Source organism: Lontra canadensis, unplaced genomic scaffold, assembly GCF_010015895.1.
Source record: "Lontra canadensis isolate GAN:19392208 unplaced genomic scaffold, GSC_riverotter_1.0 scaffold6, whole genome shotgun sequence".
Taxonomy (NCBI): Eukaryota; Metazoa; Chordata; class Mammalia; order Carnivora; family Mustelidae; genus Lontra; species Lontra canadensis.
In genome coordinates this window covers 22037099-22062160 of record NW_022631000.1, presented here as the reverse complement: position 1 = coordinate 22062160, position 25062 = coordinate 22037099, and the positions used below count along the sequence as shown (strand labels likewise).

General features: G+C 40.9%; 2 protein-coding genes across 4 annotated transcripts in view; both read left to right on the top strand.

Moving 5' to 3' along the window:
* The first annotated feature begins 13389 nt into the window (after positions 1-13389).
* LOC116864627 (DDB1- and CUL4-associated factor 13-like) lies at positions 13390-14879 on the top strand. Its single transcript, XM_032852394.1, is given in 2 exon segments — positions 13390-13655; positions 13658-14879. Coding segments are annotated over 2 exon segments (1335 nt in total). The 5' UTR covers positions 13390-13450; the 3' UTR covers positions 14788-14879.
* Positions 14880-21321: 6442 nt separating this feature from the next.
* Positions 21322-25062, top strand: part of GK5 (glycerol kinase 5) — an 84764-nt gene continuing 81023 nt past the window's right edge. For 2 of the 3 annotated variants that reach the window (XM_032852390.1, XM_032852392.1), the window contains exon 1: positions 21322-21495. In XM_032852390.1, the coding sequence (XP_032708281.1) occupies positions 21349-21495 (147 nt within the window). In that variant the 5' untranslated portion in view covers positions 21322-21348. The remainder of the gene's footprint in view (positions 21496-25062) is intronic. The other variant, XM_032852391.1, reaches the window with a different exon arrangement.

Here is a 25062-nt window from a genome sequence, read left to right as displayed (position 1 = left end):
CGATGGTCCCCTATTTTCCCTGCTTCCAGCCTTGAACCAGTCCAGTTCCTTAAAAAAAAAAAAAAAAAAAAAGTAAATATTGTTCACAGATCAAGTGCTTTTTAGCATTCTGTTATTTACCTCACCAAGTGTTGTGACATAGACATTTTATTTTATTGTGATAACAACACAAGATCTACCTTCTCTATAAATTTTTAAGTATATAACACCTTATTGTTACTATGGGTACAATATTGTGCAGCAGATTTTTAGAATTTATTTAACTGAAATGTGTTGCAGCCCACCCAGCCACTGTGAAGCCAGCTCCCAGGAAGCAGCAAGAGGGACCCCGCCCAGCTCCTTCCCTGGGATCCACACTCAGCATCTCAGCCCCCAGCTGCCACAGCTTTGAACTGTGTCTGTGAGCATCCGCGCTTTACCTCCACTTATTTTGTGCATCCATTAACAGGTGTGTCCTAAGGTATCAGAAAAGCCCAAGAGAGGTTATTTTTGAGGTCTGGGAATGCACAAACTTTTTTCCTATGTAGTTAATGGTAATTATTTCTTCACTTTACACCATTTTGGCTTACGAAAGATTTCATAGAAATGGACTTCTTTCAGACAGTGGGAGAACCTGTAGCTGCCCAGAGTACTGGGGGACTGACATTCTCTGTTTCTTGCTGCGATGCAAGGGGAAGGACATATCTCCAATGTGGTAATCTTGCCAAAAAAATACCTCTCCTGACTTTAATAAACACAAACAGTCAAACAAATAGAGGATTTATGGAACGAATCCAGTCCAGACAACTGGACTGATCTCTTCCAAGGGACATAGGGAGCAGGGAATACTGGGGGAGGCTCAAGAAACCTAACACTCAAAAACAATGTGTGATCCTTGACTGGATCTAGGTCAGGGGGAAAAAAAAGCATTGGATGAGACATTTTGTGGAATGGTGGGCATTTTTGAGTATAGGTGATGTTGAATTAGTGTCAGTTTTCTCAGATGTACCAATGATATAGTTACAAAGGAGATGTTCTTAATCTTGGAAGACGCACATTGAAGTATTTAGGAATGAAGTGTCATATATCTGCCTCCCCCTTTCAGATGGTCTGGCATTAAGGACGTACAAACAAAGATGGAGGCAGTGTGGTAAGAAGTCAACAGCAGCCCTTCGGATGAGGACTATTCAGGTATGAATACTAAAATACTGCTTTTCAGCTTTTGTGCAGGTTCAAAAATGTTTTTAAGTGCTTCTGAGGAGGGGCAAATGTGGGGATGGGTGAGTTGCTGTTTTCATAATAAGTCTTGTGGAGTATTTGACTCTATAAACTACATACATGTTTAACTTTGATCAGAATGAAAACCAATAAAATAAAATGTCAAGGCTAATTGGAGAAATGTTTCAACATTAAGAAATGCTGTATAATGGGGCGCCTGGGTGGCTCAGTGGGTTAAGGCCTCTGCCTTCAGCTCAGGTCATGATCCTGGGGTCCTGGGATCGAGCCCTGCGTCGGGCTCTCTGCTCCGCAGGGAGCCTGCTTCCTCCCCTCTCTCTCTCTGCCTGCCTCTCTGCCTACTTGTGATCTCTCTCTCTCTGTCAAATAAATAAAATCTTTAAAAAAAAAAAGAAGAAATGCTGTATAATACTCAAATCAGTACTAATTAGAGATTGGTACTTTCAAAACTTGGCATTTGTGTCTTAGAGCTGGAATTTACCTTGAAGAACCTCTCAGCCTGCTTCCCACATTGTAGTGATTAATAAAATGAAGCTCAGGGGAGTTAAGCTACTTGCCCGAGCTCAAGCACTCAGGTAGCAGCACAGCCAGGTCCAGAGGCCAGATCCCCTCACTTGTATTCCAAAAATCTTCCTTTATATGCCATAAATTATTTATCTCCTATTGGACAACTCTATTGCATAGTGAATAAGCAGCTATTCCACAGTCTGTGCTCTTTTCTCAAGAAAAGTAAGGACAACAATGGGTGCAAGTGTAGGAGGAAGGAAAAAAATAAGCCAAGAAGGCCACAGTTGGAATATTAGCTGAGAAGGGAAATTGAGACTGACGTTGCAGAGTGGTTACTCTCAGGCAATAAAGAATTCATTCTCACAAATTAGAGGGTTTCATCTGTTCACACTGTAATTGGCTATTAGAGCTTAATAACTGAAACTAAGAAGCTTGTAAGCCTTTGGCTCCCAACATTTGGCCCAGCTGTCAAAAGTCAGCACCGTCAAGATGGACAAAGGAGCTTTGTTGCTGCTCCTGGTGATCATGAGATTTTTAGACAAAGAAAAATAGTTTCTTGGAATTTGAGGTACTTAATCTGTTTTTAAAAATATCTGTCCAGTTTCCTTGCCAAGTTTTAAGATCCCAAACAATAAGAAGGGTGGGTTTGATGATACATACTTTATTATTTGTTATTTATTTGTTTCCCCTATATTATAAAAATTTCCCACACATAAAAGGTGAAAAAATAACTTCAGTTAACATCCATATACACACCACCAAAATTGTACCACTGATATTTTCGTATTCTTACTCTATCAAGTATCTAACCATCTATCCATCTCTCTTTCCATTTAACAATCCTTCTTACTTTTGTATGCTTTTCAAAGTAAGTTGCAGACATCTTTATACTTTCTCTGAAACATTTCAGCATTTAGCATGCATATCATATATATATATACATATATATATATTTATATATATTTATACACACACACACACATACAAACACATATTTAGTGAAGGAGAGGGAAGGGGCAAAGGGAGGAGGAGAGAGAATTTTTTTTAAAGATTTTTACTTATTTATTTGACAGAGAGACACACAGCTGGAGAAGGAACACAGCAGAGGGAGTGGGAGAGGGAGAATCAGGCCTCCGGCAGAGCAGGGAGCCCCATGCAGGGCTTGATCCCAGGACCATGGGATCATGACCAGGGCTGAAGGCAGACACCTAATGACTGAGCCACCCAGGGGCCCTGAGGAGAGAGAATTTTAAGCTTTTAGGCAGACCCCCTCTGAGCATGGAACCTGATGCAGTGCTTGATCCAGGAACCCTGAAATCATGACCTGAGTCAAAATCAAGAGGCACACGCTTAACTGACTGAGACACCCAGGTGCCCTATTAAGTCAATATTTTAATGGTTCCTTTTTGTTTCTTCAGAGGTAAAATTTACATAAAATGAAATGTACAAATTTTAAGTATTCAGTTACCTAAGTTCCTGCAAATATATGCACATGAGCAAATTAAATCATTACAAGACACAGAACATGAGCATTACATACAGAAAATTTCCTTATACCCTCTCCTGATAAATCTCTACCCACAACAACTCAGAGGCAACCACTGTTCTGAAACTTGTTCACCAAAAATTAATTTTGCCATTTTCTAGAGTTTCATATTCATGGGAAAATGCAGTTCTGCATTCATTCTTTATGCAAGGTTTCTTTTACCCAATATGTTTTAGAATTCATTCATGTTGTGTGTATCAATAGTATGTTTCTCTTTATTTCTTAACAGTGGCCCATTGTGTGAAGGACATAGTGTGTGATTTATTCTCCAACTGAGGACCAACTGAGCTGTTTCCAGTTTGGGGCTCAAAATGCTGCCCTGGATGTTCTTATATGAGTCTTTCTCTGGACATTTGTTTTCATTTATCTTGGGGAAATATCTAGGTATGGAATGTGTGCGTCATAGGATATGCATATGTTTAGTTTCATAAGCAACTGTCAGACTTTTTTCAAAGTGGCCGTTCTGTCCTATACTCCACCACCAATGTTGAAGAATTTGTCCACCACATGTCCACCATTTGTCCTGGTAGCCTTTAATTGTAGCCATTCTGGTAGTGTGTTGAATATTATTTATTTTTTTGATAAATGCATTTAAAAAATTTTTTAAATTTCTATATTTATTTTACTTATTTTTTTAAAGATTTTATTTATTTATTTGAGAAACAGAGATCATGAGTAGGCAGAACAGCACGCAGAGAGAGGGGGGGAAGCAGGCTTCCTGCTGAGCAGAGGACCCTATGCGGGGCTCGATCCTAGGACCCTGAGATCATGACCCAAGCCTAAGGCAGAGGCTTAACCCACTGAGCCACCCAGGCGCCCCAGATAAATGCATTTAATACAATCAAAGTCAGTCTGTTTTTATAAAAAATAGTCTACCCACACTTAGAGGAGCTGACAAGGCTTTATTGTGTTGCACTCACAGGAAACTGGGATAGTTTACAACATGTACATGTACTCTCTCTTTTTAGAATTTGTCTTATTTTATAGTTGTTGTTGTTGGTGGTAGTGGTGTTTTACTGTGGTAAAGTACACGTAACAAAATTTACCTTCTTAGCAGTTTTAAAGTGAATAATATAGTGGCACTAAGTACACTCATGGTGTTGTGTGACCGTCACCACTAGCCAGTTGGAGAACTTTCTCATCACCCCAAATGGAAACCCCCACTTGTCACTTCTCATTCTCCTTCCTCCCAGCCCTTGGCAACCATTAGTCTGTTTTTCCCCCCTATGGATTTTCTTATTCTGAGTATTTCATATAAGTAGAATAACTATGTGGTTGTTTTATGATTATGTGATATCAGGTATCATTATAGATTCTTTGGATGACAGAACATAAGAACACTCTAGATAGAGGAAAGGCAGAACGTGTTGTTATTTATAGCTCCAAAGGAGAGAAGGGCTGCTTCACAGGGCCACACAGGGATTTGTGCCTGCAGACAAGGTAACAACAAGGTAAAGTTGGAACTCGAGGAGACAATTTATGTATGACAAGCAGGGTAGGACTAGCAAAGTTTTGTGGGCTTCCTGAGATTTGAGCATTTTTTGTAACAAGTTTTATTTACATTGTACTTAGTTAACATAGAGTGTAGTATTGGTTTCAGGAGTAGAACTTAGTGATTCATCACACGTGCCCTCCTTAATACCCATCATCCATATAGCCCATCCCCCACCTCCCCTCCAGCAACCCTGTTTGTTCCCTGTAGTTATGAGTATCTTATGGTTTGCTTCCCTCTTTTTTTTTTTTTAAGATTTTATGTATTTATTTGACAGATGGAGATCACAAGTAGGCAGAGAGAGTGGAGGAAGCAGACTCCCTGCTGAGCAGAAAGCCCGATGTGGGGCTCGATCCCAGGACTCTGGGATCATGACCTGAGCCAAAAGCAGAGGCTTTAACCCACTGAGCCACGCAGGTGCCCCATGCTTCCCTCTTTTTTTTTTTTTTTCCCATCCCTTATGTTCATCTATTTTGTTTCTTAAATTCTACAAGTTCATGAAATCATATGACATTTATCTTTCTCTGACTTGTTTTACTTAGCATAATATACTCTAGCCCCATCCACATCATTGCAAATGGCAAAATTTCATTCTTTTTGATAGCTGAGAAATATTCCACTTATATATTTGTCAGTCAATGCAGCAACCTCTTTGACATCAGCTGTAGCAAATTCTTGCTAGACACATCTCTGGAAGCAAAGGAAACAAAAGCAAAAACGAACTATTGGGACTTTATCAAGATAAAAACCTTCTACACAGTGAAGGAAATGATCAATAAAACTAAAAGGCAACGTATGGAATGGGAGAAGATATTTGCAAATGACATACCTGATAAAGTGTTAGTATTCAAAATCTGTCAAGAGCTTCTCAAACTCAACACCCAAAAAAACGAACAGCCCAGTAAAGAAGTGGGCAGAAGACATGAATAGACATTTTTCCAAAAATGTACAGATGACTAACAGACACATGAAAAGATGCTCAACATCACTCATCATCAGGGAAATGCAAATCAAAACCATGAGACACCACCTCATACCTGTCAGAATAACTAAAATTTATAACACAAGAAACAACAGATGTTGGTGAGGATGCAGAGGAAGGGGAACCCTCTTACACTGTTGGTGGGAATGCAAGCTGGCACGGCCACTCTGGAGAACAGCATGGAAGTTCCTCAAAAAGTTGAAAATAGAGCTCCCCTACGACCCAGCAATTGCATTACTAAGTATTTACCCAAAGGATACAAATACACTGATTCAACAGGACCCATGCACCCCAATGTTTATAGCAGCATGACTAACAATAACCAAATTATGGAAAAAGAATTGAGTATTTTGAATAATTCTGTGCGTCCAAGCAAAAAGAGGCTACCCCTAGGTGTTAGGTATCTGGGCATATCCAGCAGTTGGAAATATGTGTTTCAAGACCCAGGAGTGTCAGAGCCCAAAAGGCAAGTAGTTAGGGTGGAATTTTCTCAGCAAACTACCCACAAAGGGGCTAAGGGAAATGAAAATTTTAACCATGACTTCAAAACTGGCTCAAGACAGTACTTGCGAAATGTTATGTTACAGCAGCTTTTTGGACCAGACTTCTTTCCCTTAGCATATTGTTCAAGTTTCATCCATGTTCCTGCATGTATCAGTGCTTCTTCATTCCCTGTTACAGCTGAGTATTACTCCACTGTATGGATATACCACATTTTGTTTATTCATTCATCCGCCTAATGGACGTTTGGATTGTCTCTACCTTTTGGCTGTTAACTAAGAGTGCTGCCATAAGCATTCACGAATAAGTTTTTATTTGCACACTTGTTTTCAATTCTTTAGATTATGTACTTAGAAGGGGAATTGCTGGTTGATATTTAACTTACTAAAGAACTACCAAACTGTTTTGTACAGGGGCTGCCCCATCTTACATTTCTACTAGCAATGGGTGAAGTTTCCAGTTTCTCTGTATCTTCAGCAACACTTGTTATTTTCCATTTTTTTTTCTTAAAGATTTTATTTATTTATCTGACAGAGAGAGATCACAAGTAGACAGAGAAGCAGGCCGAGAGAGAGAGGGAAGCAGGCTCCCCACTGAGCAGAGAGCCCGATGCAGGACTCGATCCCAGGACCCTGAGATCATAACCTAAGCCGAAGGCAGCGGCTTAACCCACTGAGCCACCCAGGCACCCTATTTTTCATTTTTTTAAAAATCATGACCACTCCATGATCTCAGGGTCCTGGGATCGAGCCCCTCATGGGGCTCTTTGCTCAGCAGGGAGCTTGCTTCCCCCCACCTCTCAGCCTGCTTCTCTGCCTACTTGTGATGTCTCTCTCTGTCCAATAAATAAATAAAATCTAAAAAAACAAAAATTATGACCACCCATGCATTTTGATTTGCATTTCCCTAATGACTTAATGACGCTGAGTACCTTTCCATCTGCTTTAGGTATCTTCTTTTGAGAGATGTCTGTTGAAGTCCTTTGCTTATTCTTAAAATGGATGTGTGTCTTTTTGCATGCAGTCTATTTTAATTCCAGAAAGCAACCTTCTTTTTCCAAATAATTTCCTCTTATTTTCAACATTTGTGATTTTTTTTTAAGATTTATTTATTTACTTTAGCACGAGTGGGGGTAGGAAGAGACAGAGGGAGAGAATCTTCAGCTGACTCCCCGCTGAGCCTGGAGCCCTACCTGGGGCTCATCTCACAACCCCAAGATTGTGACCTAACCCAAAACCAAGAGTTGATCTCTTGACCTACTGAGACACCCAGGTGCCCCTCGTGATTTTAATTTAACAGGAGATTAAGGTTTGTTTATTCCTACAGGTGACATTTTTTAAGATTTATTTATTTTTAGAAGGAGAGAGGAGAGAGAGGATCCCAAGCAGATAACCCACTGAGCACAGAGCCCTAGGAAGGGACTGTTTCCCCCGACCCCACCCCTGCCGCCCCCACCCTCCTGCCCCATATCATGACCTGAGCAAAAATCAAGACTCAGACACCTAATGACTAAGCCATCCAGGTGCCCCTCAAAGGTGGCATTCTTAAACACATGGTTAAGCAAAATGTATGCATTGTTTACATAAAAGGATCAACTTTTCAGATGACTCTAGTCTAGTTTTCAGAGAAGAACTGGATATCCTGATTAGGAGGCATTAAATTAAGCTGAAATTCAAGGTGTAAAATCCTATTATCAGAAAAGGTGGCAAAAACACTGTTCTTGTAACCAGAGATGTTAAATACAATGAGAAAATGATAAGTTTCCTTAACCCTCTAGAATAATACCTTAATTGTGCGCAAAAGTTCATCAAGCTATAGTAAGAAAACTAAATTTTAATACTACTAAAAATTAAAAAGAGGCCTTTGCCATTGTATAGTTCTAGGCAGTTTTTTTTTCCCTACCTTAGGCAAATTGAATCATAACCAGGAAAATCATAGCCAACATGACCAATTGAGGGATTTTACGTTTCATACATATACCAAATACCATATACCATATACCAAATTGTAAACACTTACTAGTCAAGAAACAAACATGAACTAACCCTTGATAAGTACTATTTGAATTCAAGCCAGTTAGGAACCACAGTTTCTCTAAATGGAAAAAGAGGCCAAAGCAGCCGACTAAGCTTTTCCAAACGCTAAATAGGCAGACAGAAAACATAGGAACAAAGATAAAATGTATTAGTCTGAGAGAGTATGACTTTATACCAAAATCTCTCTTTGGAAAAGGAGTATTTATCTGGATAAGTGCCTTAGAGGTAAGAAGCTGGGCCAGAATAAACATGCTCCCTCCTTCTGAAGACTTTGATCTCAGGAATCAGAATGAACCCTTGTTTCATTTAGCATTTTTTTAAATCAGTCTGGGAGAGGAATTATTTAGGTTGTTTGAGGGACCAAAGCATGTGTGAACCAAAGGATGTAAAAATGTCAGTCCCAGGGGCACCTGGGTGGCTCAGTCAGTTTGGCATCTGCCTTTGGCTCAGGTCATGATTCCGGGGCCTGGGATTGAGTCCCGCATTGGGCTCTCTGCTCCCTGCTGTTCTCTCTGCCTGCCGGTCCCCTCACTCGTGGTCTCTCTCTATCAAATAAATAAATAAAATATATATTTTTAAATGTCAGTCCCAGGAACAATTCGTGGTAGAAAGTCAACTCTGGAAGCTTGCTGTCTGGGTCTGAAAATGGGAATGGTTTCCAGAAGGGTTTAGCTAAACTCAGAGATTGTTGCTTCCTTCTTCGGCCTACTCAACAAACATTTATTTTGCCCCTGCTATGGAGTTGGTGGCCATAATATGAAGATGAAATAAACGGAGTCCCTGCCCTCAGGAGGGTCTCTACCAGGGAAAAGTGTGGGTGTATAAGATGAACTGGACATAGGCATCGCTGGAAATGAGAGGTATACAGCAAGGAGAGTGTTCAAATCTATCAGGAAGGGCCGTCATAATGAAGGTACAGGTGTGCTGAGCATTTGCAGAAATGTCTGTTCATGTCCTCCGCCCATTTCTTGATTGGATTATTTGTCTTTGGGTGTTGAGTTTGATTAGTGCTTTATAGATTTTAGATACTAGTCCTTTATCTGATATGTCATTTGCAAGTATCTTCTCCCATCCTGTCAGTTGTCTTTTGGTTTTGTTGACTGTTTCCTTTGCTGTGCAAAAGCTTTTTATCTTGATGAAGTCCCAATAGTTCATTTTTGCCCTTGCTTCCCTTGCCTTTGGAGACAGGTCTAGGAAGAAGTTGTTGCAGCTGAGGTCGAAGAGGTTGTTGCCTGTCCTAATGAAAATATTGAAGATAATATTGTCCTCAGGGACAAAGTGTGGGCAGGTCTGCCAGCAAACTCTTCAAAACACTGCAGGTGTTCCTAAGCTCAGGGCTTCTCAGTTGTGACATAGACTCATTGAGTACCCAACATCTGCCTGGGCCTCGGGGGCAAGAAGAACCAATGTACATGAGAAGCTCATGCTGCTTCTGTGCCTGAATCCATGTGGATCTTTCTCCACAGGGACTGAATACACAGATATATGGCAAGATGACCTTGAGCTCTAGTATTCACTGCTGCTTCGGGACTTGACTACCTGACACTCTGCCTCCCACCAGCAAGGGCAGGGGCTGAATCCACAATACTCCTATTTGGTGAGAATTCCGACTGGAGAAATGAGCAGAAAAACTTACCTGAAGCTGATGAAATCTTTTAGGCCCTGGCAGAGGCAAACTTGAAACTGCTTTATAGGAGTCCTTCCCTAACCCACAACATAAAGAATTTCCATTGAAGAGAACCTCACCAAATATCAACTCACAATTTAAGTGATAATAAATCACAGGAGAAAAGGCTACCAGCGGAAGTGTGGGGGAGCATACATAGCACCTGGGAACATTTGAGCGTTAAGATGTAGAGATAATAGAGCAATCTGAAAGAGACTTTAAACAAGTATGTTTAAAATACAGTCATTCCTCAGAGATATTACAAGTTCGGCTCCAGACCACTGCAATAAAATGAGTATCACCATAAACCAAGTTGAATAAATGTCTGCTTTCCCAGTGCATATACAAATTATGCTTCCGCTACTCTGGAGCCTGTTAGGTGTGCAATAATATTATATCTAAAACAATGTGTACAGACCTTAATTTAAAAAACGCTTTATTGTTAAAACATGCTAATCATTATCTGAGCATTCAGTGAGTCCTAATCTTTTTGCAGGTGGAGGGTCTTGCCTCAATGTTGATGGCCACTGACTGGTCAGGGTGATGGTTGCTGAAGGTTGTGGCAATTCTTAAAGTAGATGACAAAGAAGTTTGCCACATTTATTGACTCTTCCTTTCACAATTTCTCTGTAGCATTGTGATGACATTTGATAACATTTTACCCATAGTAGAACATCTTTCAAAATTAAGAGTCAATCCTCTCAAACCCTGTCACTGCTTTATCAACTAAGTTTGGACCTAGAAGCGGTGATACTCCAGGAGCAGTTAGCTTATCTAGCACACAGAATTTGGTGGTTTGTTTTGTTTTGCTTTGTTTTGAGAGGGAGAGGTGGGGGAAGGGGCAGAGGGAGAGGGAGAGAGAGAATCTTAAATAGGCTCCATGCCCAGGACAGAGCCAGACTTGGGGCTCAGTCTCATAATCCTGAGATCATGACCTGAGCTCAAAATCAAGAGTCGGATGTTTAGCCAACTGAGCCACCCAGGTTCCCCAGATTTGGGGTTTAAATGTTATTCTCCACTTAAAGGAACTAGAGCATCTTGGGGAAATAGCTGATTTCAGGACTGGGGTAGAGGAGGTACAAACTGGTCCTGGGATATCTTGTGCCAGAAAAGTAAGGAAGTGCACACACAATAATAGGGCCCCATGGAAAGGACAGAAGGGCTAGCTTGAAGAGGCTCCCAATGGCCAAATGTGGGACAATTCAACCCTCAGGATAATTAGAATAAGATCTGGTTATAATAAGAATCCATAAGTAGGGGCGCCTGGGTGGCTCAATGGGTTAAGCTTCTGCTTAATGGGTTAAGCTCAGGTCATGATCTCAGGGTCCTGGGATAGAGCCCCGCATCAGGCTCTCTGCTCGGTGGAGAGCCTGCTTTCCCCACCCCCCCGCCTGCCTCTCTGCCTAATTGTGATCTCTGTCAAATAAATAAATAAATAAATAAATAAATCTACTTTTATATAAATAAGTGGTAAAAAAGAAAATTTTCCTTACCACAGAAAGGCAAGAGTAAGTGTTGAAAGAATGATGGAATTAATAAAAAAAAAAAAAAGTTTGGCAACCACCTTAATAATTAAGGCAAGTTTCATCAATGGATGCTGAAATTATTGGCTAAAAGTTTGAAGAGTGATATTTATATAATCTCAAAGTATCTCACCATAGGACATTTCTTTTTTTTTTTTAGATTTTATTTATTTATTTGACAGACAGAGATCACAAGTAGGCAGAGAGGCAGGCAGAGAGAGAGAGAGGAGGAAGCAGGCTCCCTGCTGAGCAGAGAGCCCGATGCGGGACTCGATCCCAGGACCCTGAGATCATGACCTGAGCCGAAGGCAGAGGCTTAACCCACTGAGCCACCCAGGCGCCCCCACCATAGGACATTTCTTAATTACCAAAAAAAGTAATAGTAACTGTACAATGAGAAAATCCGCTGGCATCACCTTAACATTGCACCCACCAGACATCATATAGAACGAACGCCAGGTATCTCCTAGTAGAATGCTTTGAGAAACAGGCACCTAGGGCTGATCCTGTACTTGGAGAAAGCTGAGAACAAACACCTCCTTAAATTCTGCACACTCAGAACTTACCCTCCCAACCCCAGTTTACTCTAGTCCCAAACCTGCTGAGAATAGTGCAACATTACTTTGGTCCTACTACTCTGACCCAAAGTACATAATCTTGAATCTAATCATGCAGAAACATCAGATGAATTAAAAATGAAGGACAAAGGACATTCTATAAAATAACTGGCCTACGCCCTTCAAATAGATCAGTGTCACTAACGACAAAGAAAGATTGAGTAATGGTTCCAAACAAAAGGAGGCTTAAAAAAAACATGAAGACTGATTGCAACACATGATCCAGGATTTTCTTTTTCAGTAAGGGTCACTATTGTGACAATTTGTGAAATCTGAATAAGATCTCTAGATTAGCTAATGGTATTGTGTATGATGATTATGTAAGAGAATACTCCTTTCCAGAAAATTCTGACTCTGGTATTTAGAAGCAAATGGGCACCATGCTTGCAACTTACTTTCAAATGGTTTAGAAAAAAATATGGGTAAATAGATAAATAGAAAAAGATAAACTAAATGTGGTAAAATATTAATATTTGGTAAATCTAGGTAGGATCCCATGTGCCAGGAGTTATTTGTGCTACCTTGCAACTTTTCTGTAAGTCTGAAATTGTATCAAAATAATTTTTTTTCAAATCAAATATCTAATAAGAATTCCCTAAGAAGAGGATAGACAGAAGGGGAACAGGTAACATGTACACAGCAGACCATTTTCCAAAATTGGAAGACCCAGGTCCTCGGTCTGAAAGGTCACAGCAGGACGTCCCCAGCAAAATAAATCAAAAGCCAAAATCAACAACATAAGGAGCAACAGGTGTTGGCAAGGATGTTCAGAAAGCAGAACCTTCTTGCATTGTTGGTGGGAATGCAAACTGTTGCAGCCACTCTGGAAAACAGTATGGAGGTTCCTCAGAATGTTAAAAATTCGGGATACCTAGATGGCTCAGTCAGTTAAGCTTCTTCCTTAGGCTCAGGTCATGATCCTAGGGTCCTGGGATCAAGTCCTGCATTGGGCTCCTTACTCAGCGGGGAGCCTACTTCTCCCTCTGCCTGCCACTCCCCCTGCTTGTGTGCTCTCTCTCTCTCTCTCCCTCACAAAGAAATAAATAAACAATATTTATAAACTTAAAAAAAAAAGTTAAAAATACAACTATCCTACCACCCAGCGATTGAACTACTGGGTATTTACCCAAAACACTAAATCAAAGGGATACATGCGCTCCTATATTTATAGCAACATTATTTATAATAGCCAAGATATGGAAGCAGCCCAAGGAGCCATCAGTGGATGAATGGGTAAAGAAGATGTTGCATATACACAATGAAATAGTATTCAGCCATAAGAAAGAATGAGAGCTAGGGAGGAGGCGGTGGTAATCCGAACGCGGAGGAAAGGCTTGGGGGGTTCGGGGGCAACTAACAGCCAAAATGAAGGGGAAGATGCTGAGCCGGAACCCGGACAACTATGTCCGCAAAACCAAACTGGACTTACAAAGAGTTCCAAGAAACTATGATCCTACCTTACATCCTTTTGAGGTCCCACGAGAATATGTAAGGGCTTTAAATGCTACCAAACTGGAACGGGTATTTGCAAAACCATTCCTTGCTTCTCTGAATGGTCACCGAGATGGAGTCAATGCTTGGCAAAGCATCCAAAGAGCCTGGCTCCTATCCTTTCTGGGGCATGTGATGGAGAGGTTAGAATTTGGAACTTGACTAAACGGAAATGTATCCATACAATACAAGCCCATGAAGGTTTTGTAGGAAGAATATGTACTCACTTTTGTGGGACTTATTTTTTTACTGTTGGCGATGACAAAACTGTGAAGCAATGGAAAATGGATGGACCGTGCTATGGAGAAGAGGAAGAACCATTACATATAATATTAGGAAAGACAGTGTATACAGGCATTGATCATCACTGGAAAGAAGCTGTTTTTGCCACATGTGGACAGCAAGTAGACATTTGGGATGAACAAAGAACAAGTCCTATCTGTTCAATGACCTGGGAATTTGACAGTATAAGTAGTGTTAAATTTAACCCAATTGAGACATTTCTCTTGGGAAGTTGCGCTTCTGACAGGAATATAGTACTATATGATATGAGGCAAGCTACTCCTCTGAAAAAGGTCATCTTAGATATGAGAACAAATACAATTTGTTGGAACCCTATGGAAGCTTTCGTTTTTACTGCAGCAAATGAAGATTACAACTTGTATACGTTTGATATGCGTGCGCTGGACACTCCTGTGATGGTACATATGGATCTTGTGTCTGCAGTGCTTGATGTGGATTACTCTCCCACTGGGAAAGAGTTTGTGTCTGCTAGTTTTGATAAATCTATTCGTATCTTTCCTGTGGACAAAAGTAGAAGCAGGGAAGTCTATCACACAAAGAGAATGCAACATGTTATCTGTGTAAAATGGACTTCTGACTGCAAATATATTATGTGTGGATCTGATGAAATGAACATTCGTCTGTGGAAAGCTAATGCTTCTGAAAAATTGGGTGTGCTTACATCACGAGAAAAAGCAGCCAAAGATTATAACCAGAAGTTGAAGGAGAAATTTCAACATCATCCTCATATAAAACGCATTGCTCGTCACTGGCATCTACCAAAATCTATCTACAGCCAGATCCAGGAACAGCGGATCATGAAGGAAGCTCGCCGACGAAAGGAGGTGAATCATCTCAAACATAGCAAGCCTGGATCTGTGGCAATTGTGTCAGAGAAGAAGAAACACGTAGTGGCAGTTGTGAAATAATACTTGGTATTCCTACCAATCCTGATGTATAATTATTTGTTTTATTTTGATGTGCAGACTGTGCAAATAAAGTACTGGCTCTAGAATAATGACAAACAGCTCAGTTACATGTGTAGAACACTACCCTGAAAAACTGTCCTGAAAGATGGCTTGGTTGATAAGACTATCCAACATTTTATCCTTGATCTGCTTGCTTATTTCATTGAAGAATACAGTATTGCCAACTAACATGTTTATTACTGCTAGAAATTGCAGATACACTTTGATCTATTATTGTAGATATACTGTACATTTGAATTTACATTTATGACCAAACATCTCTTTCGTTACTTTTAGTATTACTTTGGGTAATTATTGCAATGATTCTTCTGGTGATTACATATAATGTGTGGAAGAATTATGTCAGAACTTTTTAAAATTCATTTAATTTTCTGTGCTTTATTTGTATTTGGCTCTTTGAGACTTTAAAGGTAATCAGGTTGCCTTTATATAACTTTTATAAATAATCATTATAATTTATGGTCAAGTTAAGATAATAAAGCATCCTTTTCTCAGCGTTGTAAAAAAAAAAAGAATGAGAGCTTGCCATTTGTGGCAACATGGATGGAGCTAGAGAGTGTTATGCTAAGTGAAACAGGTCATTTAGAGAAAGACAAATACCATGAGATTCCACTTACATGTGGAATTTAAGAAACAAAACAAATGAGCAAAGGAGAAAAAAAGAAAGACACAGATTAAATAAAAGACAAGGCCATCCCTAGGAAGATCAGAACATGGAATCTGAATAGAAAACTGTAAAGCCACCAGAAAGAAAAGACAGAGTACCCACAGAAGACCGACAATCAGACTAGCAGCAGACTTCTCATTCAAAATGCCCATGCCGTAAGCCAAGGCAACAATAAAGTGCAGAAAGCAAATAACTGTCCAGCTAGTATAGTATTTTCTACCAAGTTGAACTATCTTTTGAGAGTAAAAAATATACTATTTTCAGATATTCAAAAACTTAGGAAGTTTACTACTTAAAGATCCTCACTGAAAGAACTCCTTACTAATAGAATCTAAGAAAAAGAAATTGACCTAGAAAGACAGAAATTGAATGAGGTATGAAAAGCAATGCTGAGCAAGTGGACTGATACACATGTTATTAAACTTATATACAGAGAGACCTCAAAGAGTGAGACAGGGAGAGAGAGAGATGGGCACATTCCCACCTCAGTTCAAGTAAGATGACATTCTGCCTTCTGGTTTCAGCTCTTACGTTGTAAACAGATGTTCTTTTTCCTATTTAGTGCTGCCCTTTTCACATCTGTGCTTTGTATTGGTGATTTTGTATTTAAAATGGCTTATAAGTGTATGCTGAAATGCTCCTAAGCTAAGAAGCCTGTCATGTGCCCTACAGAGAGAATACCTGTGTTAGATAAGATGCATTTAGGCATAAATTACAGTGCTTTGGTTGTAAATTCAATGCTAATAAATCAACAGTACATATAGGAAGTAGGGTCTTTAAAGAGAAACATGTAAACCCAGGTTATGTATTGATCCATTGAGGGAAAGGTGACCAGAGGCTTCAGGAACCCAGCTCTGTATTGTCTCTAGGGGAAACAGCTCAGTGTTTGCTAACTCAGTGTCGGTATATCTTTACAGGACATAACAAATAATGAGACTTGATTGTATTTTTTTTAGTTAATTTAAAATTCAGTGTTTATTGTTTATGGTTCCTTATCTTCTTTCTTCCCAGGGTGTTCCGAATTAGATTTTATTCTTAGTTTCATCTACTTTACAGTACTAATGCAAAACATTCCAGAGTTCCAATTTGTGAAATATAGCCTGTATTAAGTAACTAACTGTATTTTTCTTTTCCTTTCCTTTCTTTCTGTCCTCCTTCCTTCCTTCCTTTTTCTTTTTCTTCTTCTTTTCTTTTTTTGGTGTGCAGCAAACCAAAGTTTATTGAGTGATAGTAGAGAGCTCCTAAAGATGGAGGAGACCCGAGAGGGTTGCCCTCTTTCTTTCTTTGAGTATGGTTGACACCTGATGTTACATTAGTTTCAGGTGTACAGCATAGTGATCCAACAACTCCATACGTTATGCTAAGCTCACTGCAAGTGTAGCTACCATCTGTGATCATGCCATGCTATTACAGTATCATTGACTATATTCCCTCCGTTGTACCTTTTATTTCCCTGACTTATTCATTCTGTAACTGGAAGCCTATACCTCCCACCCCCCATTCACCCATTTTACCTATCTTCTACCTCCCTCCTCTCCTGCAAACACCTGTTATATTCTCTGTATTTGTAGTTCTGATTCTGCTTTTGTTTGCTTATTTGTTTTGTTTTTCAGATTCCACATATAAGTGAAGTTATGTAGTATTTGTCTTTCTCTGTCTGACTCATTTCACTTAGCTTAATACCCTCTAGGTTGGAGTAACTATATTCCAAAGCAGGGTTTTTCCTTCCCTAATGGGATAGAATGCAAACATGCCTACTAAAGTGTCCTCATTATTATTATTTTTTAAAAGATTTTATTTATTTATTTGACAGACAGAAACTACAAATAGGCAAGAGAGGCAGACAGGGAGAGAAAGGAGGAAGCAGGCTCCCTGCAGAGCAGAGAGCCCGATGTGGGGCTTGATCCCAGGACCTTGGGATCATGACCTGAGCCAAAAGCAGAGGCTTTAACCCATTGAGCCACTCAGGTGGCCCTAAAGTGTCCTCATTATTAACAATCATATCAAGTAGTTTGAATTTACTCAAGTCATATAAATGAACCAAGAATTTTAAGTTATTATGCTTAGCTTTACGTACGCCATTTGGTGAAACCCCCCTAGGTCAACACAGCTTGCCCACGCATCATAGGATTGGGTTCGTTTAAAGTCAGTTGGGAACCCGCAATTTCTTCTTGAAATGGGCTATATATAAAATGACTGAAATCAATCTGCTAAATTCAAGAATTCTGAGTTATGTTTGCAGATGATATCACCTTATGGTCATGATAAAGGATTCAGAGTACTGTGTGCAAAAGGGACTTTCAGGAGTGACAGAAATATTTTCTATCTCGATGGTGGTGGTAGTTACTTAGATGTATACATCAACATTCATAGAACTATGCAACTCAATAAATCTGGCTTTTAAAAAAGCAAGAATATGGGTGCCTGGATGGCTCAGTCCGTTGAGGGACTGCCTTGGGCTCAGGTCATGATCTTGGAGTCCTAGGATAGAGTCCCACATCAGGCTCCTTGCTCAGCAGGGAGTCTGCTTCTCCCTCTGGCCCTCCCCCGTCTCGTGCTCTCTCTCTTTCATTCTCTCTTTTCCAAATAAATAAAATCTTTAAAAAATGAGAATCTTATGGTATTAGGGAAGAAAATAATGACAAAGGTGGCTAAGTAATATGTGAAAGGAAGTTTCCTTCTTTGTTTTGGCCTCTTAGACAGAAGGCCAAGATACAAATCTTTATTATTGAAAACTTAGGAGTAATGGCTTCTTTTCCACATTTTCTTCTGTACCACCATTCTTTACTTTGGATTTTTCATTGCCTTATATAAAAATTCTAAGTTTTTCCTCGAAAAACAAAGTGTTATTTATATTTCGAATATAATAAAGCTCTTAGCCATTCTCTAATGTGGTTTTAATCTTAATTCAGAGAACTCATTCACTTGAGATTTGATCATGTCCATAGTTGAATAAAAGAATCTAGCCATGAGTGAAACAGGATGATTGGGGGACACCTGGTTGACTCAGTTGGTTAATCATCTGCCTTCAGCTCCGGTTATGATTCTGGAGGTCCTGGGATCAAGCCCCGCATCAGGCTCCCTGCTCAGTAGGAAGTCTGCTTCTCCCTCTCTCTCCACCTACAGCTCCCCCTGCTTGTGTTCTCTCTCTTTCTCTGTCAAATAAATAAATAAATAAATAAATATTTTAAAAAAGGAAAAAGAGAGAACTCCCCAGATTAGGGCAAACTGGGACAGTCGGTCACACTTACAAGGAAGTACCATGACTAGTTTTCTTGGAAGTGGGAGACAGTGAAGTTTCTGGGTTCAGCCTTGAAGCACCATTCATTTCCTGAATAGGGTATGGTGACCCTGGCATAGTTTCTGATCTAGGCTTGAGTAATTGGATCCAAGTTCTTGGGAATGTACAAGGTTGATACAATGAGTTGTAATCCTGGGCTCTACTGTAAGAGGAGAAAGTGTAAGGAGGGACAGTGGTGGGGAAGAGCCTGGGAGAGCAGCCTCATGGGCCATCTCTGAGGCCAAGCCCAGAGTGTGAGGAAGGAGGAGCCAGATGAAGACCAAGCCTACCAGGTGATGGAGCTCAGAGCAGTAGTGGCCTCTGAATCAAGAACAATGGACTGACCCACTAGCAAAGGGACCTTCAGAGTTTGTGAGCCCTGTGCCTTGAGGCCCACAGGTTCCTTACCTTGAGAGCAGAGCAGGGTAAGAGATGCCAGCAGAGAACAATGAACATGGAAGAAACACTGTGTCCCTTTGCTGCCCATCCCTCTCCGAGACAATAGTCTGTCCAGGTTATAGAAATCAGCTCTGGATTTTAAACCTGAGATCTTCATGTTTGAAGTATCCTATACCCAACACCTGAAATTACATGCCAAACTTGGTGTACATCCATATATTCTCAGAAGATAGCATCCATCACGGTCTCAGAGTTGTTCAAGATAGGAAACAGATTAAGAAACACAAGACTAAGTGGTTGCTAAAGCCCTTCTTGTTTTCACATTCTGTGATCCTTTGATAATACTCAAGATAATTGATTTGAATTTATAAAAAGGATCACAAAAGAAGTGTCAGGATCCAAGAAACCCAAGAACTATCACCTGGAGAAATATGCTAAATACTAATATCAGGGAATTCCAAACAGCTTTCTCTGTTGTGAAAGGGGACCTGTGATAGTTGATTTTATGTCAGCGTGGCTAGGCTCATGGGCACTGTATGGGTACTCAGTTGTCTGGTCAAACATCAATCTAGGTGTTGTTGTAAGGTATGTTTTAGATGTGATTAACATTTAAATCAACAGACATTGAGTAAACCAAACTGTCCTTCATAATGTTGGTGGGTCTCATCCATTCAGTTGAAGGCCTTAAAAGTTTGTGGTTTACCAAATGAGAACCAATTCTCCAGACTGCAACACAGACACCTTGCCTGGGTTTCCAGCTTGCTGTCCTGTAGAATTCAGACGGGAAACTGTAACATCAACTCTTAGCCTGAACTCTTAGCCTTTTAGCTTGTTCTGCAGCTTTCTGGAAATTTCCACGTATACAAGCATGTGAACCAATTCCTCAAAATCTTAATCTCTTTCTCTTTCTTCATCTCTGTTCTTTTGGGTCTGTTTCTCTGGAAAACTCTGACCAGTACATGACCCATTAGTCATTGATTTCGTTATAATACTGGGAATTAACATATATATGATCTATCAAAATGCTGAACTTAACTACTGGTGAAAGCAATCCCTAGGCCATTTGGAATGAATGAGTACTGTTGGACAGGCAGAAGGTACAGAAAGAAAAAAATATATCTTTGTGGGTGTATGTCCAAGCTTCCAGTAATATGGCCAAAGAGCCCAGTTTGGTATTAACCAACTTGAAAGCAGTTGGTTAATAATTTGGTCAAAAGAACAATTTGGTTAAAAATGAAGATCCTTTACTTTTTAATTGCACTGTTAAACTATTTTCACAAAAAGCATGTATCCATATTACTTTCATAATTTTGCAAAAAGAAAATAATATTTGCAGGTACTGTTTTTTTTTGGAGTGCTGCTTGTGGTGCAGAGGTGGCTGAAGCAGGCATTAATGCTTCCTTGCTCCCTACATATCAGGCTTGCTCTTTGGGAGCTGGACCACCCCCTGAGAAGTCCCCTTGGCTCTGGGCAGGTGGATTGAAGCTACGGGAATCTCGAAATTGCCATAGGCCCCTTTTCTACTCTTTTCTGATCTTTTCATAGGTCTCTTTTCAGCTCTTCATGGCTGAAAAAGTAACCGCTGGCGTGGGGGTGGAGATGGGGGTGGCGGGAGCTTGATGTTAAAAGAGGCCACCCTACGCTTTGTCCCTTTTGCCCAACAAGAGGGCTGGGGAAGGTCTTACTCCGTATATTACTGCATTTAAAGTATTTACTGACGTGTGTTATATGTGCACATTTTACCAGGTTTTCACGTGAGAGAAGTCTTGGGGGGAGCGCTCTGTTTATTAATACATACTTCAGGCTGCATTTCTAATTTCTTTTCAGGTCATTTTAATTTTCTTAATAGATATTCATGAAATGTAACTACGGTCGAAAAGAAACACGGGCCCCGCCTCCGGAAACTCGCTCCCCTCCGAGCGCCCCACACCGCCTCCAGGTCCTAGCACGCGCGCCTCGCAAGGGTGTCTACGCAGCAGTGATGTCACGGCGTCGGGGCGGGGCCAGCGGCAGGGGCGGGGCCGCTTCCCAGATCTCGCGGAGGGGCGGGCCGGGGGCGGCGGCCCCGCGGGGCACGCTTGGCCCCTGAGGTTTGGACCTGTATAAACGCGCCCTCTCGTCCGCGGGTTGTTGCGGAGAGGCTTGCGGGGTCGGGATGTTGGAGGCGCGTGCGGTCCAGGAGCAGAGCGCGGCGGGCCCGTGTCCCGCAGGCTTCGTGTTAGGGCTGGACGTGGGCAGCTCCGTGATCCGCTGCCACGTCTATGACCACGCGACGCTGATCCGCGGCTCCAGCGCGCAGAAGGTGACCGGGGAGCGAGCGTAGGGGGCGCGGGTCGGGGTCGCACGGAGCGCCCGGGATCTAGTCACTGGAGGCGAGCGGGCGGGTCCTCGGCGTCTGGCCAGGTTGTAGCTACTGGAAGCCCCGGCGGGCCCTCGGTCCTGAGCGGAGGGAGGGGGGAGCGGCCAGATCTCTGAATCACCTCCCCCGGCAGGGCTGACACCCGCGCGCCCTTCCCGTCCCGACTGAGGGCAGGAGGGGCCCGGTTCGGGACCAGGGGTCCTTCGCTCGCTTCTCTCACCTGAGGATTCGCTTTTCCTGGGTGGGAGTGCGGGAACTCGCAGGGTAGAGCAGAGCACTCCGCGCGTATCCAACCAGCAGGTGCTTTGTGACTTGCTAGGTTTTTCCTACTTCCTCGGTAGACTTGCAGCCCCGTCTTTATTTACATTTAAATTTTTCAGATCTTGATAGAATTTATTGTCCATTCTTCAGTTATCATTATTAACTGCTTCTCATAGTGCTGGTTCCTCACCTGAGCGACTGATTTTCATGGATATGGGAGGAATTGGACAAGTTTTGATGGCTGTATTGTCATTACTTTTCTCTTTTTCATCTTTGAGCATTGATAAAAATGCCTTTTTTTCCTGCTTTGAGAAACCTACCAAATCCTTACTTGTTATTAGTAAAGCAACCACAGATTGGTGCTCTCCTGTTCTTATTTTAATGGAGTGTTGATTTCTTCCAGCGCACCAAAATAATGTTGATTTGATGTGGTATCAACATCTTTTTTATGTTAGCAGTATTCGGAGCCATTAGTTACCTAAACCATTCCCCGCAGCACTGGACTCTCCCGTTTGCTCAGTTCTCACCCTTCTTCCCAACCCCTTAATAGTGTTTTTTCAACCGTATTACTTGCCCAGGTGCTGATCTAGCCAAGTGACTGCTTTGAGAAAATGGGGGAGTTTCATTTCATTCTGCTTTCTGGACCAGAACAGTAAGCTGGGACCAAGCAGCTTGGGCCCTTCTCTGCTACCTGTGCAGAAACACCGTCCACCCTCCCTACACACGCCATCACTCCCTCAACCTGAAAGAACACTGTGCTTCAGCGACTATATGCCTCTTATCTTTTTAATGAGTCTTTATCACAACACAGTGATACTTTTCACACAGTGTTCCTCATAATTCTAGATAAAGTACTTTTGTTTTAGGCAGTGATTTTTTTTTTAATTGAAATATTTGGAACCAAAAGGGAGACATGGATTGTGAGAAAATACAAAGTTGCTGTAGAATTTGGGGCAAATGATTAGTTTTTTAGAAATGAGATAGGAATCTAAAAGATGGATCAAGACTATTGTGAGTAACAGAAGACTAGAATGGTTTGCTCAGACTCTCAACCATCAAGTGTCTGGAAAGATACATGAGTTAATAAAAATATAAAAAGTCCCTGCCCTCAAAGGGTGAAACACTTAGATTAAGGAGTTTATAGCAGTGGCTCTCCAACTGCTAGTAAGAGTTCATAGCAGTGCTTTTTTTTTTTTTAAAGATTGTATTTATTTATTTGTCAGAGAGCATAAACAGGGGGAGCAGCAGGCAGAGGCAAAGGGAGAAGCAGGCTCCCTGCTGAGCATGGAGCCCAATGCAGGACTCCATCGCAGGACCCTGGGATCATGACCTGAGCCAAAGGCAGATACTTAACCTACTGAGCCACCGATAACACGGCTGCTTAAGTGTAGTTCCTGGGCACCTGGGGGAGAGATGAAGAAACTTAAGATTTAGAAACTTGTGTGGAGTAGTTTTATGTCTGTTGATCTTACTAACAAAACATTTGGGATTTTTTTTTGTATGTAATTTTTTCCTAGAAAATTGTTTTATGTCTTAAAAATTGTTGGTCCATAACGAATTAAAAAAGAACAATCAGAAATTGGTCATTTACTTCAGATAGCTGTAGTTCTTTGAGAAAGAGGGTCTTATTGGCCTACATTGCTACTTAGCACCTGGTTTATTACCTCCTGAGTACAGAATAAATCATTGATTTGCATTTAATCAAAGTGTTAGGAATTCAGTTTGCTTCATGAGACTGATTGGGCACAGAACTTTTGTTTATTTTCTCCAGCGAAAATCACACCTCTGCTAATATGATGATAAGGCTAGATACAATAGAAACCCAGAACATCTTACTATAGGATTTGACTGATACTGCTACATAAATAGCTTAAAAGAGAAACAGGGAAAGAAAAAGTGAAGAGATCACCCTTAGAGGTAAGAACATAATAGGCTGGGGGTGCCTGGGAGGCTCGGTTGTTAAGCATCTGCCTTCGGCTCAGGTCATGATCCCGGGGTCCTGGGATCAAGTCCTGCATTGGGCTCCCTGCTCAGTCAAAAGCCTGTTTCTCCCTCTCCCACTCCCCCTGTTTGTATTCCCTCTCTTGCTGTCTCTCTCTGTCAAATAAATAAAAATCTTAAAAAAAAAAACAAAAAAACATAATAAGCTATATGGGTCTTTTAATTAAAATTGGAATCCCAAACATGAACCCTTTGTGTTAGAAAGCTGGTACTAGGCCTCTCAGAAGACCGGTTTTATTTCTTGTGGCATTCATTTTTTAACAGCAGAGAAACATTTTTAGGCTTTTTCTATAATTTGTATTTTTTGTTTCTTTTTTTTATAATTTATATATTTTTTAAAGATTTTATTTTTTTGACAGAGAGAGACACAGTGAGAGAGGGAACACAAGCAGGGGGAGCGGAAGAGGGAGAAGCAGCCTTCCCGCCCAGCAGGCAGCATGATGCGGGGCTCAATCCCAGGACCCTGGGATCATGACCTGAGCCGAAGGCAGATGCTTAACGACTGAGCCACCCAGGCGCCATTAATTTGTATTTTTTAAAAAGTCTTTGTATGGATTCTTAAATATTGGTGTTATATACTAGAATAGTATATAGATTTGAAAATCCACATGTCAATATTATCCACATGTCAATGTTTCTAGTTTTAAGGAGAGAAACCATGAAGACTAATAACGTCTTGGTTGGAAGAACAGGACAGAAAGGCCAGTCCAAAGAAAACAGTATAATCTGCACTACTGTGTACGCTTCTGGACAGTATTGAAAAATTCTGGTTGTTTGTTGTCTTTTGTTTTGTTTGTAATCAGCGAAACAAATCTTAGCTTTGGTTATCTTCTTGTCTAATTTGTTTCGTCTTCCCTCAAGACAGGAGATTTTACTATTATGACATTTTTGGGGATAGTGAGTTCTCCGAGCTGGTGGAGTTAGGGGAGTGACCCTGTAGTGCCACCTCCAAGTCTGAAGGTTTGTAGGTTTGATGCAGTGATACCCATATTGAGTTTTTCTGGGATCAGGAAGCATTTATCGCAGTTGAGGCATTTATCTGTGGTCACGAAAGTCTTGCATAGAAAAAACAAATATTATTTGATAGAAGGGGAATGGATTTTGTTAAGTCTGTCTCTGAGAACTCACTGGGGAGTAGTAGACCTTTTTTTCATATCAAACCTTGTCACCCTCATGCTCCCCACATAATCACTATTTCCTAGGCATTCCTTTGTTTTCTTTATTTTGGTCTTTTCTTACATGTTAGAT